This window comes from Mobula birostris, chromosome 22, assembly GCF_030028105.1.
Source record: "Mobula birostris isolate sMobBir1 chromosome 22, sMobBir1.hap1, whole genome shotgun sequence".
Lineage (NCBI taxonomy): Eukaryota > Metazoa > Chordata > Chondrichthyes > Myliobatiformes > Myliobatidae > Mobula > Mobula birostris.
Genome location: NC_092391.1, coordinates 2,023,037 through 2,041,385, shown reverse-complemented (window position 1 = coordinate 2,041,385; position 18,349 = coordinate 2,023,037). Strand labels below are relative to the sequence as shown.

General features: G+C 43.8%; 1 protein-coding gene across 1 annotated transcript in view; it reads left to right on the top strand.

Annotated features, from left to right (window-relative positions):
• LOC140186334 (multiple epidermal growth factor-like domains protein 9) overlaps positions 1-18,023 on the top strand; it is a 231,742-nt gene extending 213,719 nt beyond the window's left edge. The window contains exons 5-6 of the mRNA XM_072240468.1: positions 7,944-8,207; positions 11,628-18,023. Of these exons, the coding sequence (XP_072096569.1) occupies positions 7,944-8,207; positions 11,628-12,085 (722 nt within the window). The 3' untranslated portion in view covers positions 12,086-18,023. The remainder of the gene's footprint in view (positions 1-7,943; positions 8,208-11,627) is intronic.
• The last annotated feature ends 326 nt before the right edge of the window (positions 18,024-18,349 follow it).

The window sequence follows — 18,349 nt, the reverse complement described above, 5'->3', positions numbered from 1 at the left end:
TCCACCTATCAAAGCCATCAATTCTATTATCCAAATCATTGAAAACAACGTGAAAGGTAGTAGTCCCAATACTGACCCCTGAGGAACACCACTAGTCACTGGCAGCCAACCAGAAAAGACCCCCTTTAGTTCCAGTCACTGCCTCCTGCCTGTCAGCCAGTCCTCTATCCATGCCAGTAGGGCATGTCTGTAACTACAGATCCTGTAACACCATAGGGTGTTATCTTGCTAAGCAGCCACATGTGAGGCACCTTATCAAATGCCTTCTGAAAATGCCTCTCCTTTGTCCACCCTGCTTGTTATTTCATCAAAGAACGCTAACAGATTTGTCAGGCAAGATTTCCCTTTTCAGAAACCATGCTGACTGACTTATTTTATCATTAGTCTCCAAGTACCATGAAATCTCATCCTTAATAATGGACTCTAACACTTTCCCAAACGCTGAGGTCAGATTAACTGGCCCATAATTTCCTTTTTTCTGTCATCCTCCCTTCTTCAAGAGTGGAGTGACATTTGCAATTTTCCAGTCCTCCGGGACCATGCCAGAATCAAGTGATCCTTAAAAGATCAAGACCAATGCATCTATAATCTCTTCAGCAACCTCTCTCAGGATTCTGGGATGTAGTCCATCTGGTCCAGTGACTTATCCACCTTAAGACTTTTGAATTTGCCTCACAATTTTTCCTCTGTAATAGCAATGGCACTCACTCCTGCTCCCTGACACTCACGAACCTCTGGCATACAGTTAGCGTCTTCCACAGTAAAGACTGAAGTAAAGTAGCTCTTAAGTTCATCTGCCATTTCTTTGTCCCCCATTACTAGCATCATTTTCCAGTGGTCTAATATGACCAATCATCTCCCTTTTGTTCTATATATAACTGAAAAATCTTTTAGTATTCTGCTTTGTATTATTGGCTATTTTGCCCTCATATTTCATCTTCTCCCTTCTTGTAGTTTTTTAATTGCCTTTTGTTGGATTTTAAAAGCTTCCCAATCATCCAACTTCCCACTCACTTTTGCTACCTTATATGCCCTTTCCTTGGCTTTTATGCAGTCCTTAACTTCCCTTGTCAGCCATGGTTGCCTACCTGTCATTTGAGAGCAACTTCCTCTGTGGAACATATTTATCCAGCACCTTGTGATCTATTCCCAGAAACTTCTGCCGTCATCCCTGCCAGTATTCCCCTCCAATCCACCTAGGCAAGCTCCTCTCTCATGCATCTGTAATTCCCTTTATTCCATTGTGATACTGATTCATGTGACTTGTGTCCCACCCTCTCAAATTGCAGTATGAATTTAATCATATTATGATCAGTGTCTCCTAAGTGTTCCTTTAAGTTAAGCTAATAAAATCTGGGTTATTTCACAACATCCAATTGAAGATGGTCTTTTCCCTACTAGGCTCAAACACAAGTTGCTCTAAAAAGCCATCTTGTAGGCATTCAACAAATTCCCTTTCCTGTGATCCGACACCAACATGATTTTCCCAATACCTTTGCATATTACAATTGTGTCATTACCCTTACTACTTGCCCTTTCCAGCTCCCTTTGCAATCTTGACCCCACATCTTGTCTACTATTTGGAGGCCTATATATGATTCCCGTAATGCTTTTTTCACTCTTGCAGTTTCTTAACTCCACCCACAAAGATTTGACATTTTCTGACCCTGTCACCTCCATCTAAAGATGTAATTCCATCTCTTACCAACAGAGCCACACCACCGCCCATGCCTTCCTTTCTGTCCTTTCGATACAGTGTATCATTTGATGTTAAACTCTCAACTATAACCTTCTTTCAGTCACAACTGAGTGATGTCCCCAACATCATACCCATCAATCTCTATTTGCTCCACGAGTTTGTCCACCTTATTCCAAATGCTACATGCATTTAAATAAGCATCTTCAGTTCTGCATTCTTCACCCTTTTGAATTTTGCCTCTGTGGTACAATTTAACTCTTTGCTCTGTCTGCATTTGTACTCAATCATTGGCTTGTCCTTCCTTTCATTTATGTTACATCCATCATCTACTTGTAAACCTGCTTGCGTAGCCTCTGCTCTATCATACTGCTTCCCAGCCCCCTGCCTTATTAGTTTAAACCACTCCCAACATCTCTAGTAAACCTACCTGCAAGGATATTGGTCTCCCTCGGATTCAAGAGCAACCTGTCCCTTACAATGGCACATTGGCAGGATGCAGGATGGAATTGTGGATAGTCTGTAAGGTTACAACGGGACATTGGCGGGATGCCAAGGTTACAACAGGATATTGGCAGGATACCGAGCTGGGCTGAGGAGTGGCAGATGGCGTTCAACCTGTGAAAATGTGAAGTGATTCACTATGGAAGGACAAATTTGCAGGCAGAATGCAAGGTTAATCGAAGGATTCTTAGCTCTCTGAAAGAACAGAGGGGTATTGTGGTCCCTCAAAGTTGTCGCAGAAATTGATAGGATGGTTACGAAGGTGTATAGTGTTGGTCTTCATGATTTGGGGGATTGAGTTCAGGAGCCGTGACGTAACGTTGCAGCTCTACAAAACCCTCTTCAGTTCACACTGGAATATTGCCTTCCATTCTGCTGGCCTCATTATGAGAAGGATGTGGAAGCTTTAGATGGGGTGCAAAGGAAATTGTTGCCTGTCAGAGATAAATTTTTTTTACACAGAGTGGTGGGTGCGTGGAACACACTGCCAGTGGTGGTGGTAGAGGGACATTAGGGACATTTAAGAGACCCTTAGAAAGGCACATGGATGATAGAAAAATAGAAGGTTGTTTGGGATGGAAGGGTTTCGATCAGGGGTTCCCAACCTTTTTATGCCATAAGCCCCTAACATTAACCAAGGGGTCTGTGGACCCCAGTTTAGGAAACCCTAAATAATCTTAGAGTTGGTTAAAATGTCAGCTCAACATCATGGGCCAAAGAGCCTGTACTTTGATGTAATGATGTTCTATTGATTAGCAATCAGACAGCAAGATAATTGGGATTGTTTTGAGAATTCGTGTAGACTCAATGGGCTGAATAAACTCTATGGGCTGAATAGACTCTTCTTGCAAATTGTAGAATGAGAATTAACAGTGGATTTATGTGAATAGCCGACAGCAGTTACAGTTTTCACCACCACCAGCACCTGTTGCTGGGCCTTCCTCACCTTCAGTTTAAACTCCCTCACCTGTGAACCATGAACAATGGAGGTGACTTTCAGAGCAGTTAAATCTTGTCATATTTCAGTTCACCTTGGGTTAATGGTAAAACCCTTCAGGTTGTTCTGAACGGATTAGCCATTTACAACGTGCTGTATTTCTTCCGAGTGTGGGGTCAGTGCTCTGAAGGTGATCTATTTTTAAACCTAACGTATGAGCAGTCAAGGCTGAGAGACACATCAAAATGACAAAGAATTTGAACATTATCAGGAGGAAAATGCAAAGGATAGTGCAGATCACTGGATACCAGTGTAAGCTTTTCCAAAGCTTGCCTTGGTTCAGATTAAGTTGAAATTTATTGATTTATCATGTACACGAAACATACAGTGAAATGTGTAGTTTGCATTAACAATCAACACACCCAAGAATATGCTACATGTCCCCACACATAACGGCACGAACATAGTTTACCCACAATGCTCAGCAGAACAACGGCAAAAAAAGTCCCTTACCTCACACAAACACCTACATACACACATCTACACAGACCTACACACATACACACTCCTACACCTACATACACACACCTGCACACTCTCTCTCTCTCTCTCGCTCTCGCTCACACACACACACGCAGGCCTCTAACCCCAGGACAGCCCGATCACTGTACACAGACATCACAGGGAGGCTTCAGTTTGTCCTCGGTGCCACTCGAGATAGAAACAAGTATCTTTGTTAAGCTTGAGGATGCCTCACTCCTCAAACCCAGTAACTGGGCCTGCAGCTTCAGCCCTGAAGAGTTCATTTTGTCAGAGCAATCCTTTTTCTCCCTTATCATGTGTTCCCAATGCCAACCTGAGTTTAATTCTGCAGCGAAGCTCCATAAAGAATAGTTTCTTCCCCAACCTTGGAGCAACGATTCAAAGTTTAAAATTAATTTATTATCTAAGTACATATATATCACCATATACTACCTTGAGATTCATTTTATTGCAGGCATTCTCAGCAGAACAAAGAAATAAAATAGAATCAGTAAAAATACTACACACAAGTAAAGATCGACAAACAATGTGCAAATGATAAATTGCACAAATATAAAAAATAATAATAGATAAATATACCTTATTCGGTACTCCTGTACACCTCATCAATGCAAATATATAATCAGCCAATCATGTGGCATCAACTAATACATAAAAGCATGCAGACATGGTCAAAAGGTTCGGTTGTTGTTCAGACCAAACATCAGAATGGGGAAGAAATGTCATCTAACTGAATTTGACTGTGGAATGATTGTTGGCGCCAGATGGGGTGGTTTGAGTATCTCAGAAACTACTGATCTCCTGGGATTTTCACGCACAACAGTCTCTAGAGTTTACAGAGAGTGAGACAAGAAACAAAAAAAATCCAGCAAAGCAGCAATTCTGTGGGGCAAAAATCTCTTGTTCACGAGAGAGGTCAGAGGAGAATGGCTAGACTGGTTCAAGCTGATAGGAAGGCAATAGTAGCTCAAATAACCACACATTACAACAGTAAAGTGTGCAGAAAAGCATCTTTGAATGTACGACATGTCGAACATTGCAGTGGATGGGCTACAGCCGCAGAAGACCTTGAACGTGCACTCAGTGGCCACTTTATTTGGTACAGGAGGTATTGAGTAAAGTGGCCTCTTGGTGCAAGTAGATAGATAATACTGCGAGTAACAGTTGTCGAGCCTTGAAAATGGTCTGTAGGTTGTGAAATCTGTTCAGTGTTGGGGTGAGTGAAGTTAACCATGTCGATTCAAGAGCCTGATGGTGAGGGATAATAACAGTTCCTGAACCTGGTGGTGTGGGACCTAAGGCTCCTGTACCTTCTTCCTGATGATAGTGGCGAGAAGAGACCATAGACTGGATTGACGATTGATGCTGCTTTCTTGTGACAGTGCACCTTGTAGATGTAATCAGTGGTAGGGAGGGCTTTTCCTGTGATGGACACATAAGATTTCCGGGAATTGTTACAAACAACAGTGCCCACATTGGACCTTTGATTTACTTTACAATCTTCACTGAAAGTGTTTGAGTGCAACAGCCTCATTTAATGTTACACCAGCGTGTTGTTAATCTCTGTAACCTACGATCAGTTAGAATCACCTGAGGTTGACACTAGCTCTGTATAATTTTAGTTGCTTACAGCAGGTTATGACAATACTGTATCCAATAGCCAGATTGATTATGATGCTGTATCCAATAGGATTGTAATGTTTCCTTGGTCATCAGCTCTGTCTTTCTGAAATCTGGTTTCAAAATCAAGCTTATTGTCATCTGCGCAAGTACAATGAAAAACTGACTTGCAGCAACATTACAGGCACATTACATCAGATAAGTAGCATTCACAAAGAAAAGAAACGTAACTTATCAGTTTCACTGATAGAACTGTAGGGTCAGATTATCACAGGATGGAAGAAATTCGTATGAGCCCATGCAGCCCAATTACATCCAGTCGACCAATTAGCTTATTAACCATGTGTCTTTGCAATGGTGGAGGAAGCCAGAGCACCCAGAGGAAACCCAAGTCATCACGGGGAGAACATAGAAACTCCTTACAGGCAGCAGCAGAATTGAACACTGATCGCTGATGCTGTATTAGCATCGTGTGAACTGCTCCACTACCCTGCTGCCCCATTATTGTGACACGAGCAGGCATACTCCTGTTACCGTTGACAGTTATCTGTAATTATTTCTGCTTGTTCAATTCATTCTTTGATTGAATTATTCTGACAGTTGTTCTCCCAGCCCGAGCCAGTTTGGCTTTGGGAGAAGAATCATGATAATCCCATTGACACAGGAGATCTGTTGGGTTGCATCTCCATCACACAATCAGCAAATTGCTACCAGTCCAGATATTTCACACCAATATTAACAAAAGCTTCCTCTCAAGAGAAATGCACTTGATTCAAAAATAGCTGATGAAAAGCTTTTACAGAAGTGATTTTACAAACTGTGTCTGGGTCTGTTAATGATTTTGTGTTTGGGTATTCTGTCTTATTCTATAAGACCATACGATACAGGAGCAGAATTAGGCCATCTGGTCTATCGGGTCTGCTCCCCCACTCAATCATGGCTGATTCTTTTCTTTTCCCTCCTCAGTCCCACTCCCTGTAACCTCTGATGCCGTCCAATCAAGAACTTAAAATACACCCAACGACCTGGCCTCCACAGTTGCCTGTGGTAATAAATTCCACAGATTCACCACCATCTGGCTAAAGAAGTTTCTCCACATCTCTGTTTTAAATGGACACCCCTCTATCCTGAGGCTGTGCCCCCTTGTCCCAGACCCTCCACACCGAGGGAAACATCCTTTCCACATCTACTCTGTCTGGGCCTTTCAACATTCAAAAGGTTTCAATGAGATCCCCCTGCCTTCCCCCATCCTTCTAAATTCCAGTTAGTAAATGCCCAGAGCTAAATGTTTCTCATATGATAATTCCTTCATTCCCAGAATCATCCTTGTGAACCTCTTCTGAACCCTCTCTAATGCCAGCACGTCTTTTGTTAGATAAGGAACCCAAAACTGTTCACAGTCCTCAAGGTGAGGCCTCCCCAGTGCCTTATAAAGCCTCAATTTCACGTCCCCAATCTTGTGTTATGGAGCTATTGAAATAAATGCTAATATTGCATTTGTGTTCTTTGCCACTGACTCTACCTGAAAGTTCTGCACGAGGACTCCCAAGTCCCTTGGCATCTCAGATTTTCAGATTTTCTCCACATTTAGAAAATAGTCTGCACATTTATTTCTTCTACCAAAGTGCATGACCATGCATTTTCCAACATTGTATTTTATTTGCCACTTTCTTGCAGAAGTCCTTCTGCAGCCTTCCTGTTTCCTCAACACTACCTGCCCCTCTACCAATATTCGTATCATCTGCAAACTTGGCAACAAAGCCATCATCTAAATCAGCCATTCTCAACGCAGGCCATATGGCCCCTTTGGGGGCCCTGGCACATTTGAAGGAGGTTACCAACTGAAAACTGTGAGAAGGGGAGCCCCAGGGGTTTATGGGGGCCCTGGTAACTGAACCGATGAAATTCCCAAGCAACAACTTTCATTGGAGTCAATAGTTTCCCTCTTACTTCCTTGACAAAATCCAGGAATGGAATTGATATCGCAACAAGAGGTGACCTCTGACTGTCATTGGCTAATTTGGAGCCCGATATCATGAAACTTACAGAAAAGCACCAAGCTCAAGGATCGCATTAGGCCTGATAGATGTTTAATTTCATACAGTCTTTTTCTAAGTTTTGTCCAGTATGTCGGAATGTTCAAATTTTCTTGGTGTTCCATAATAGATGATTTTCTGTCTATCTGTTCATGTTGTATCCCTGTTTGAAAGGGGGGCCCTGGAACCTGAGAAGAGATCCTAAGGGGGCTGTGGCCAAAAAATAGTTGAGAATCACTGATCTAAATCATTGATATACGGCATAAAAAGAAGTGGTCCCAACACTGACCCCTGTGGAACTCCACCAGTCACTAGCAGCCAACCAGAAAAGGATCCTTTTATTCCCACTTGCTGCCTCCTACTAATCAGCCAATGCTCTAACCGTGCTAATAACTTTCCTGTAATACCATGGGCTCTTAACTTGGTAAGCAGCCTCATGTGTGGCACCTTGTCAAAGGCCTTCTGAAAATCTAAATTGTAATCTCTCAAAGAATCCCAACAGCTTCGACAGGCAAGATCCTTGGGGAAGATAATTGGGGATGTGTTTAGGGCCATGTCATGGAGATGCCTTGTCCTTCACGCTGTTTTTGTTTGTCCCTCTGTCCAGAGTCGGGGGAGCCGCTGTGTGAGTGCTGCCGGCCAGGTTACTTTGGTGCCCACTGTGACGAATGTGCGGATGGCTACTACAACTCGGACAGTATCTGCGTGCGCTGTGAGTGTAACGGGAATATTGACGCAAAGAGCAGACTTCCCATCTGCGATTCGGAATCTGGTCGCTGCCTCAGCTGTACAGCCAACACCACTGGCTTCCACTGTGAGAAATGTGCAGAGGGTTACCATGGAGATGCTGTGGCTGGAACCTGTCAGAGAGGTAAAGACCTGCCCCAGACTGGGTGGGATTGTGCCTGGACTGTTTGCTCTCCCCAGGCAGCCAGTCAAATGAATTAAATTGAGTTGACTTTATTTCTTACATCCTTCACATACATGAGGAGTAAAAAATCTTTATGTTATGCCTCTGTCTAAATGTGCAATGTGCAAATTATAGTAATTTGTAATAAATTATATGTACAATAAGATATACAACAGAACAGTCAATATAGCTTAGAAATACAATTATGCCACTGTAGGTTGATCAGTCTGATGTCCTGGTGGAAGAAGCTGACCTGGAGGCTGTTGGTCCTGCCTTTAATGCTGTGGTACCGTTTCCTTGATGGTAGCAGCTGGAACAGTTTGTAGTTGGGGTGACTCGGGTTCCCAGTGATCCTTCGGACCCTTTTTATGCACCTGTTGCTGTAAATGTCCGGAATAGTGGGAAATTCACATCCACAGATGCGCCGGGCTGTCTGCACTATTCTTTGCAGAGTCTTTCGATTGAAGGAAGTACAGTTTCCATACCAGGCAGTGATACAGCAAGTCAGGATGCTCCCAATTGTGCCCCTGTAGAAAGTCATAGAAACATAGAAAACCCACAGTACAATACAGACCCTTTGACCCACAAAGCTGTGCCGAACATGTCCTTAACTTAGAAATTACCTAGGGTTACCCATAGCCCTCTATTTTTCTGAGCACCATGTATCTGTCCAGGAGTCTCTAAAAAGACACTATCGTATCCACCTCCACCACCGTTGCCGGCCGCCCATTCCACGCACTCAACACTCTCTGCATACAAAAAGCTTACCCCTGACATCTCCTCTGTACCTACTCCCAAGCACCTTAAACCTGTGCCATCTTGCGGCAGCCATTTCAGCCCTGGGAAAAAGCCTCTGACTATCCACATGATTAATGCCTCTCATCATCTTATACACCTCTATCAGGTCACCTCTCATCCTGCATCGCTCCAAGGAAAAAAAGCCAAGTTTACTCAACCTATTCTCATAAGGCATGCTTGCCAATCCAGGCAACATCCTTGTAAGTCTCCTCTGCACCCTTTCTATTGTTTCCACATCCTTCCCTTAGTAGGGCAACCAGAATCGAACACAGTACTCCAAGTGGGGTTCGACCAGGGTCCTGTATAGCTGCAACATTACCTCTTGGCTCCTAAATTCAATCCCACGATTGATGAAGGCCAATGCACCGTATGTCTTCTTAACCCACACAGTCAACCTGCATAGCACCTTTGAGTGACCTATGGACTCGGACCCCAAGATCCCTCTGATCCTCCACACTGCCAAGAGTCTTACCATTAATACTATATTCTGCCATCATATTTGACCTACCAAACTGAACCACCTCACACTTGTCTGGGTTGGACTCCATCTGCCATTTCTCAGCCCAGTTTTGCATCCTATCAGTGCCCCACTGTAACCCCTGACAGCCCTCCACACTATCTGTCTGAGGTGAAAGAGGTGCATTGTGCTATTTTCATTACACAGCCAGTATGTACAGACCAAGTGAGGTTCTTGGTGATGTGTATACCGAGGAACTTGAAGCTGTTTACTCTCTCAACCCCAGATCCATTGGTGTCAATAGGAGTGAGCCTGTCTCCGTTCGTCCTGCAATTCACAACCAGCTCCTTTGTTTTTACAATATTGAGGGAGAGGTTGTTTTCTTGACACCACTCTGTCTGGGTGATGGTGACTTCTCTGTAGGCTACCTCGTTATGATTTGCTATAAGGCCAATCAATGTAGTATCAGCAAATTTGATTAGCAGATTAGAGCTGTGGGTGGTGACACAGTCATGGGTGTACAGATAGTAAAGGATGGGGCTCCCGTGTTGAGGGTTAGAGGTGAGGGAACTCACTCTTACCACCTGCCAGCAATCTGACAGAAAGTCCAGGATCCAGCTGTACAAGGTAGGGTGAAGGCAAAGATTCAACCTTGTTGTTGGCAACATGCCCACAGTGTGGACTGTCCTTCCTACTCAGTGTTCTGGAAGATGCCATGTAATCTGGCCCAGTGGTCTGTGCCATGGACCTCTCTCTGGGAGGACTGTGATGATACCTCACCCCACCCAGCACAAGTCCAACCCTACCCAACTCAATCCTACCTGAAACCATTCTTAACCTCAAACCAACCCCAACCAAAACCCCAACCCAACCCCAACCCAACCCAACCCAACCAAAACCCCAACCCAACCAAAACCCCCGCCCAACCAAAATCTTCATCACACAATCAGCAGATTGCTACCAGTCCAAATATCTCACAGCAATATTAACAAAAGCTTCCTTTGAAGACAGAGGCATTTGATTCAAATATAGCTTGTGAAAAGCTTTTTCAGAAGTGATTTTTTGAACTGTATGCGGGTGGGTCTGTTAATAATTTTGTGTTTGGGTATTCTCTCTTCTTATTCCACAAGGCTATAAGACATAGGAGTGAAATTGGGCCATTTGGCCTATTGAGTCTGCTCTGCCATTCAATCAGGGCTGATCTTCTTTTTCCCCTCTTCAGCCCCACTCCCTGACCTTTTCCCCATAACCTATGGCAGCTGTACTTTGCAAGACTTAAAAATTACTGTAAGTTACAAAAATAAATAGTTGTGCAATAAATAGTGCAAAAGTGAATTAACTCATCACAACTGCACCTGTACACCAGCCAGAACAGCCGAGATATTGACTGCCTGATCTACAGTGCAGGGCAGTATTTTTCTCAGAACTGTCGGAATATACTGGGAAGCCAGTGTTCAGGCTGCTCCCAAGGAGGTTTGCGCTTCTGGTTGGCAGTTATTCCAGTCCCTCCCAGAATGCAGTTCTGAGCTGAAACGTTAACTCTGTTCTTCTCCACACAGATGCTGCCCAACCTGATGAGTGTTTCGTAGAGTCATAGAACACTACAGAACAGAAACAGGCTCTTTGGCCCATCTAGTCCGTAGCAAATTATTTATCTGCTTAGTTCCATCAACCTGCACCCGGACCATAGCCCTCCACACCTCTCCCATCCATCTGTCCATCCATCCATGTACTGGACTAAATTTCCCTTAAATGTTGAAATCAAAATCACATCCATCACTTGCACTGGCAGTCGTTCCACCCTCTCACCGTCCTCTGAGTGAAGAAGTTCCCCCTCATGTTTCAGCTTGCACTTGCCCTTTCTATACCCCTCAATTTTGTATACCTCATTCTCCTATGCTCCTGGTAATAAACCCTAACCTATTCATCTTTTCCCTAATAACTCAGATCTTCCAATTCCAGCAGTGCCATTGTAAATTTTCCCTGCAGTTCCAGCCATTTTTGATGGTATTTCTACACTTGCAGTTATTTCTATTCCTGTTTGTGTGTGATCTGCCTTTAACTGAACAGGATTATTTCTTCCGAACGTTCGTTAACCACTCTGTCTTTCTCATTCGCTATCACAGAAATAACCACAGTGCCACCAACGACCTCCACAGAGCTGAGCACTAGCCACTCGCCCATGGCCACACCAGTCACAAACAGCACCATGGCTCCAAGTGACCAGACCTTGCTGTCAATACTGCTGACCACTACACAGGGTGGGGTGAGCACAGCCGCCCCAGTTGCCCCAGAAATCTCATGGACCCGGTTCAACCTTGTGGTGCTGGTAGTCATTATCACGGTGGTGGTCCTGCTCATGGGCTTCGTGGCGGCTGTCTACGTTTACCGAGAGTACCGAAACCGGAAGCTGAACGCTCCTTTCTGGACAATAGAGCTGAAGGAAGACAACATTAGCTTCAGCAGTTACCATGACAGCATCCCCAATGCGGATGTTTCCGGACTGTTGGAGGATGATGCCAATGAAGTGGTTCCAAACGGACAGCTGACTCTCTCGACGCCAATGAACTCATACAAGATCTAAGTACATTTAAAAATCACTGCAAACAGAAGATTGAAGACTGGACTGCACAGCACGGGCACTGCGCCAAGGCGCACTGCTAAAGCAGGCATGATGCAGATGTCACTCGCAGGTTGAGTGAGGCTTCGTTGAGCTGATTGCTGTTCCTGAGAAGTCCACAGCCGATGAACTGAGTTTTACTTACTCTTTTCAACAATGTAAAACACCCCAAATGAGTTTCTATTTTTGTACAAAAATGATGTCCAGGTACAAATCTTCTCCCAGTGTGGAGAAGGTAGATGATTAGTTAAAGGACTTTCCCAACCTAAAGCAACGTGTAAGTACCAAGCATTGCAATGCAACTGGCAAGACTTGAGTTCCATTGAACGTGGGGTAAATAATTTTCTTAAACGAAGGACTGGAATGTTCATTAGGGTAAAGGTTTTACAAGGTGAGAAGACGAGAAGACCTTGGATCCATGTTTGTAAACTACGGACAGATTCTCATGGTTGTGGAGAGAAATGGCAATAATTGTGTTCAGGCCGACATGCTTCCAGTATTGAATGCATCGGGACCACGAGGAAGGAGAATCCTGTGGTGACGATCAATGTTACGTGTCGGGAGAGGAGGAATCTCCCAGTGAATGCCAAGTGAGCGGGTGTTTCTAACAGGTTAACACCATGGGTATCGAACAGGCCACTTACTCTATAGTCAACACAGGAACCCTGATTATAAACTAAAGCCTTAACAGGCCTATACTTGAGAGTTGTAAGCACAAAAATGGCTGCAAGAAGCGTGAGTACAATTGTAGATCCCCGCACAAGCTAACCCCCTACCCCCCAAATAATTTTGTTAATCTAATAGAATAAGACCTTTGATTACTTAAACCCATCACCCCTGCTGGGGCACAGGCCACTGGCAGCCGCTCACCAGAGTCCTCTGTCCTGCGCCAATCTTTCACGTTGTCCCCAGGTGTAGCCCATCTTCTTTGTGTTTCCTTCCTCTCCCGGGGATGAGGTCTTTGGAGCTTCTGTCGGTGTTCCTATAGCTCTGGGTTTTTATGGGATGGCGTTGCTAGCCCCATGTCCAACCCTCCTCCTTTTGCGACCGGGCGTGGGACTGTCCATGGCAGAATTAACAGCGCTATAGTAAGTAAGGGTTGTGTTCAGTCCGTTCCATGTAACTGGATTCTAAGGTAGCCTTCATTCAAAGATGAGACCCTGCTTGAGGATAAGGTGTTCACATGTCAGCCCATTCTAGATCAACCTAGCAATAAAAGAAATGGAGGGAACATTTATCTGACTGAGAGTCAAGAGGCAGAGTGCTTCAGCCGAGCTGTTCTGCCTTGCAGTTACGCACCAGGAACTGAGACACCATTATGAACCATTGCTCTGCCCTTCACTTCCCATTCTTGCGAGGGAAGTATCCACGATTCAATAGTTCTTAAGATCATTCTCAGTACACAAGTATAAAGGAAAATAAAATAATTGTTACTCTGGATCTGATGCTGCACAAAAAACTCAGACAATAAGATAAAACAATAAAAACATAATATATAAATACATAAGATAGCTTATATACATAGATTGATTGTATGTCCATAAAGTGGTGCTAGGCACAGGAGTGTCTGTACGTAAGGTGACTGACAGGAAATAACAAAGTTGTGATTTGCAGGGTGCTATCTAGCTCCCGTTGATCCCTTCAAGCAGGCATCTCAGACCATAACTTATCAAGTAAGTTCTTTCTTCATATCAGAGCCACAGAGACAGGCAATGCAGTGAGCTGGAGTGGAGAACAACTGTTCCTTCAGCAGGGAGCTTCTTTCTCACTTTCCCCTTCTGTTGGACCCCTTCATTCGATGTACCAAACTCCCAGCTGGAAATGGTCAAAACTCTACCCGTTTTTGAACAATTTCTTCTGAATGGAAGTGCTCCAACTTCTCCGTTCTCGCCACAGAAACAAGACATCTTTAGACTCTTTAAAGCAATTTTCTGTTCACAAGAGCACTGTGGTTTCAGGTTCTGTGTGTGTGAATCCCATACCTTCTCCCAGTTCCACTGAAGTGGACCAGTCTGCAGTTTCCTTATTGTCCCCACTGCCTTCTCTTTCCCTGATTCCCCCCAACACCACCTCAAGGAGCTCACGCTGTCCACCTCAGCTCACCCATTGTGAGGAAGGGCTGGGAAAGGCTATCACATCTCTATCAGGACAGCCCAATGACCTTTAAAACCAACAAAGTGCTTTTCAAAGTGTAGGCACCATTGGGATGTTGGTTGGAGCTGGAGAAGAAAATTTTGTTTCGAAGTTCCTCTTACACAAAGTAGATCCTTAGTTGGCGATCTGAGTCATAGAACACTACAGCACAGAAACAGGTCCTTCAGCCCACCTAGTCCATGCCGAACTATTAATCTGCCTAGTCCCATTGACCTGCAGCAGGACCATAGTCCTTCATACCACCGCCCCCCAACCATGTACTTATCCCAACTTCTCTTAAATGTTGCCATTCAATCTGCATCTGCCCCTTCCACTGGCAACTCATTCCACAGTTTCACCACCCTCTGAATGAAGTTACCCTTCAATATTTCACCTTTCAACCTTAACCCATGACTTCTGTTCTAGTCTCACCCACTCTCAGTGGAAAAAACCTGTTTTCATTTACTGTATCTATACCCTACATAATTTTGTGCACCGCTATCAAATCTCCCCTCATTCTCCTAAACTCCAGGGGATAAAGTCCTAATCTATTCAACCTTTCCCTATAACTCAGGAAATTTAACTAGTTTAAAACCACTTGCAACTTTCCTGCTCCTCAGCTCTTGTCAGCAGTTCAGTCAACCCTGAATACTTCTGACTTAAGAGTGAAGCGATGAAACTGCAGCTATCATTCTTCATGAGGTAGTCTGATCGCAGTGGAAAAGCAGGCATTGTGTCCACTGTTGAGGATTTGATGATGGTTACTCTATGGTACCCAGTCCATCTTTCTTGCTCCCTGTCCCTAGAATCATCATTATAATGGCTGCCTCTCGCCACCGTGCTCTCTGGTCTTCCCCCAGTGTTTCTGTTACAGGGTACCTACACTTGCAGATCTAAACCTCCCAGAGAGGAAATGGTGTCATAGACACACAGTGCTTTCAAGTTCAAGTTCACATTTGTTGTCAACTAATCCCCAGAATTCAGAAAGATGGTGGAGGTGGGTGGGGGGTCTCATTGCAACCTATTGAATATTGGAAGGCCTTAATAGAGTGGGTGTGGAGAGGATGTTTCCTATGGTGGGAGTCTAGGACTAGAGCACACAGCCTCAAGATGGAGGTTTGTCCATTTACAACAGAGATGGGGAGGAATTTCTTTCACCAGAGGGTGGTGAATCTGAAATTCATTGCCACAGGCAGATGTGGAGCCAAGACATTGGGTGTATTTCGGAGAGAGCTTGATAGATTCTTGATTGGTCAGGGCATAAAGGGATATGGGGAAAAGGCAGGAGATTGGGACTGAGAGGGAAAAGGATCAGCCATGATGGAATGGTGGAGCAGACTCGATGGGCCAAATGGCCCGATTCTGCTCCCATGTCTTATGGTTTAATATACAACCAAATGAAAACAACGTTCCTTGGTGCCGTGGTGCACCCACCAAACATATCACACACAGCACATAAAATAAATTCTACCACAAATAAGTTAATAAAATATAATTCAAAGTGAGTAAACAGCTAGTGATGAGACCTGGTGGTGACAGGGTATTCATTAGTCTCACAGTCTGAGGGTAGAAGCTGTTACCCAGTCTGGCAGTCCTAGTCCTGATGCTCCTGTACCTCCTTCCTGATAGTAGTGGGTCAACGAGATTATGGGATGGGTGGCAGCAATCCTCAACAATGCTTCAGACCCTTTGTCTACAACACTCCCCGTGAATGTCCAAATAGGGGGGGAAGGGAGACCCCGGTGATTTTCTGGGCAGTTTCCTCTATGTTTCAACACAAGCTGCTGATGTTCGTAGGGTTGCCAGGATGGTTGGTACACACAACCAGCGGTAGTGATAGTTGCCCCGTGTGTTTGGGACTGAACTGGTTACTCCCTCCACCCTTCCCACCTTTGGGTGTAGGCCAAGGTTTTTGGAGGAGGGCCTGATATTTCCAGAAGGTGCCCTGGGAGAGGAAGAACTGAAAAGTGTCCATTAATTCCATTGATATCTGCACCTTTGACCAACAAAACCCCAAGTCACAATGTTTGTTAATTCCAGGATCTGTCACACAATGACTACAAAAACATTGGTTTCTGAAATGGGTAGAGACACTGTTAAAAGTAACACAGTTTTGGATGTAAAGACTTATCTGGACACACAAGGTACTTTGAAATGACTTCCTTCTTCAGTGACATCACATATTTGATTATTTAATTAGATTCAAATGCCTTAGTTTCAATCTTTTGCAGACTGTTAACATTTATAATTAGGTGGTGTTCAGATATGAAAACACACAGGTCAGCCGCACCTGTGTCGAAGCTGTAGATTGGTCTGTTCCATAAACAATGTCTATGTTTTCCGGTGGAGGAAGATACAACAATTCCAGCACTTACTTTTAATGGACAATAGTTTGTGGAAACTAGTTGCTTGTTACAAGGCAACTTTATAAAAAAATAATTTAAAAATATGTAAATACTTGTATTTAGAAGAGAGTGTGAGTTTAAAGATGTTTATTGACCGAGTTCCCTAAATGTTAAGTGTTTGTATTTATGTATAAGGAGTCTAGAAGCTGCAAACTTTGTCAACACTAGGGGAACTTCGCAGAGTTTCAGTAAGGAGCGGGCTTGCTGTGGGAGACACTGCTTACAAGAGTAATTAGGAGGGGCAATGTGCATAACACAACTAATTAGTAGAAATGTGCAAGCCATTTCACATCCATTCCTGCAATGTTTCAATGAGGAAACCCCCTGAAAGGTGAGCAACACTGACCCTTTTGATAGGTTGACAGCTTCATGATTAGTCAGGGCCTCAAGGGTTATGGGGATAAGACAGGAGAATGGGGTTGAGAGGGATAATAAAGGTGTAATGGCCCAGCCTAGTTCTGCTCATATGTCGTAGTGGATGAAGTCATTGTTATCTAAACAGATGCTCTGTACATCAGTTAGAACAAAGTTGTAGAGAGGGGAGTGGAGCAACATGGTGATGCAACAATAACTCAAGCAAGTCTGCTGCCTAATCTTTCAAACTTTGACCTCTAAAACTATTAAAGCAGGTAAATAAATGTGTCTTTTACATAAGGACATCGCTAATCCAACACACATTTCAAAGCCAAGGGAACCTCTGTGTTTGAGTTTAAGTATACTACTTTGCAGAACTGGAGAGTCTCTGAGACACTGTTAATTCATAAATATTAACACATAAATCAAACCTCAAGATCAAGTTTAATTGTCACTCAACCATACATGAATACAGCCAAACAAAACAGTGTTGCTCCAGGTTTGAGGTGCAAAACACAGCACAAGACAGTCACACACAGCACAAGGCACATATAAGATAGCAAGCACAGATAAGATATTGGTAAAATATAAATAAAGCCTCACCACTCAATATTAGCATCAACCCAGGTGACGATACTGTGTGTTCCAGTTTTATTCTCAGGCATCAGAAGACACATTTCTACTCTGCTTGTCAAGTTGTTAAAGGTTGTTCTTTAAATACTGGTGGTTATATAATTTTCTGGAGATGATTAGTACCATGCAGTGAGTTAGATGCTGAGCAGTGGTATGATTCCCTTCACAGTTGAGGAGAGAAGCACAGGAGAGAGACGGATGTGCAATGTCAGATAATTTTCCCTGCACTGTAACAGTCGCAATACTAAAATGGTCTTGTGGACACTTGAATATTGACAGGAGTTAAGAAATCCCAACCTTGTATTCTCGTATCCTGATTTGGGTTTACAACATACTGAAACGTGAGCAGTGAATTAAAAAAACAAGTTTAAATAATACCTGGAATGTCGTGGCATGTTTTATCAGTGGCTTCCAAGCCGTACTATACATTTCAAAACGGCACCATAGAGAAACGGTTCACGGAGCATCGAAGCCCTGGAGCTGATGGCAAGGAAACACCTTTTGTGGTAATGATATTTAATTATTTTCCCTGAACATTGAGCAGAGAAACTACACAGTAGAAGTTTGAATATGTTCATTGATCAGGTGGAGAATATGAGCTTTGGATCTATTGGAACAGAATCAGAATGAGCTTTATTATCACTGGCATCATTCAGGACCTCCCCAGCTATACCACCATCAGAGAGAGTGGATACAGGAGCCC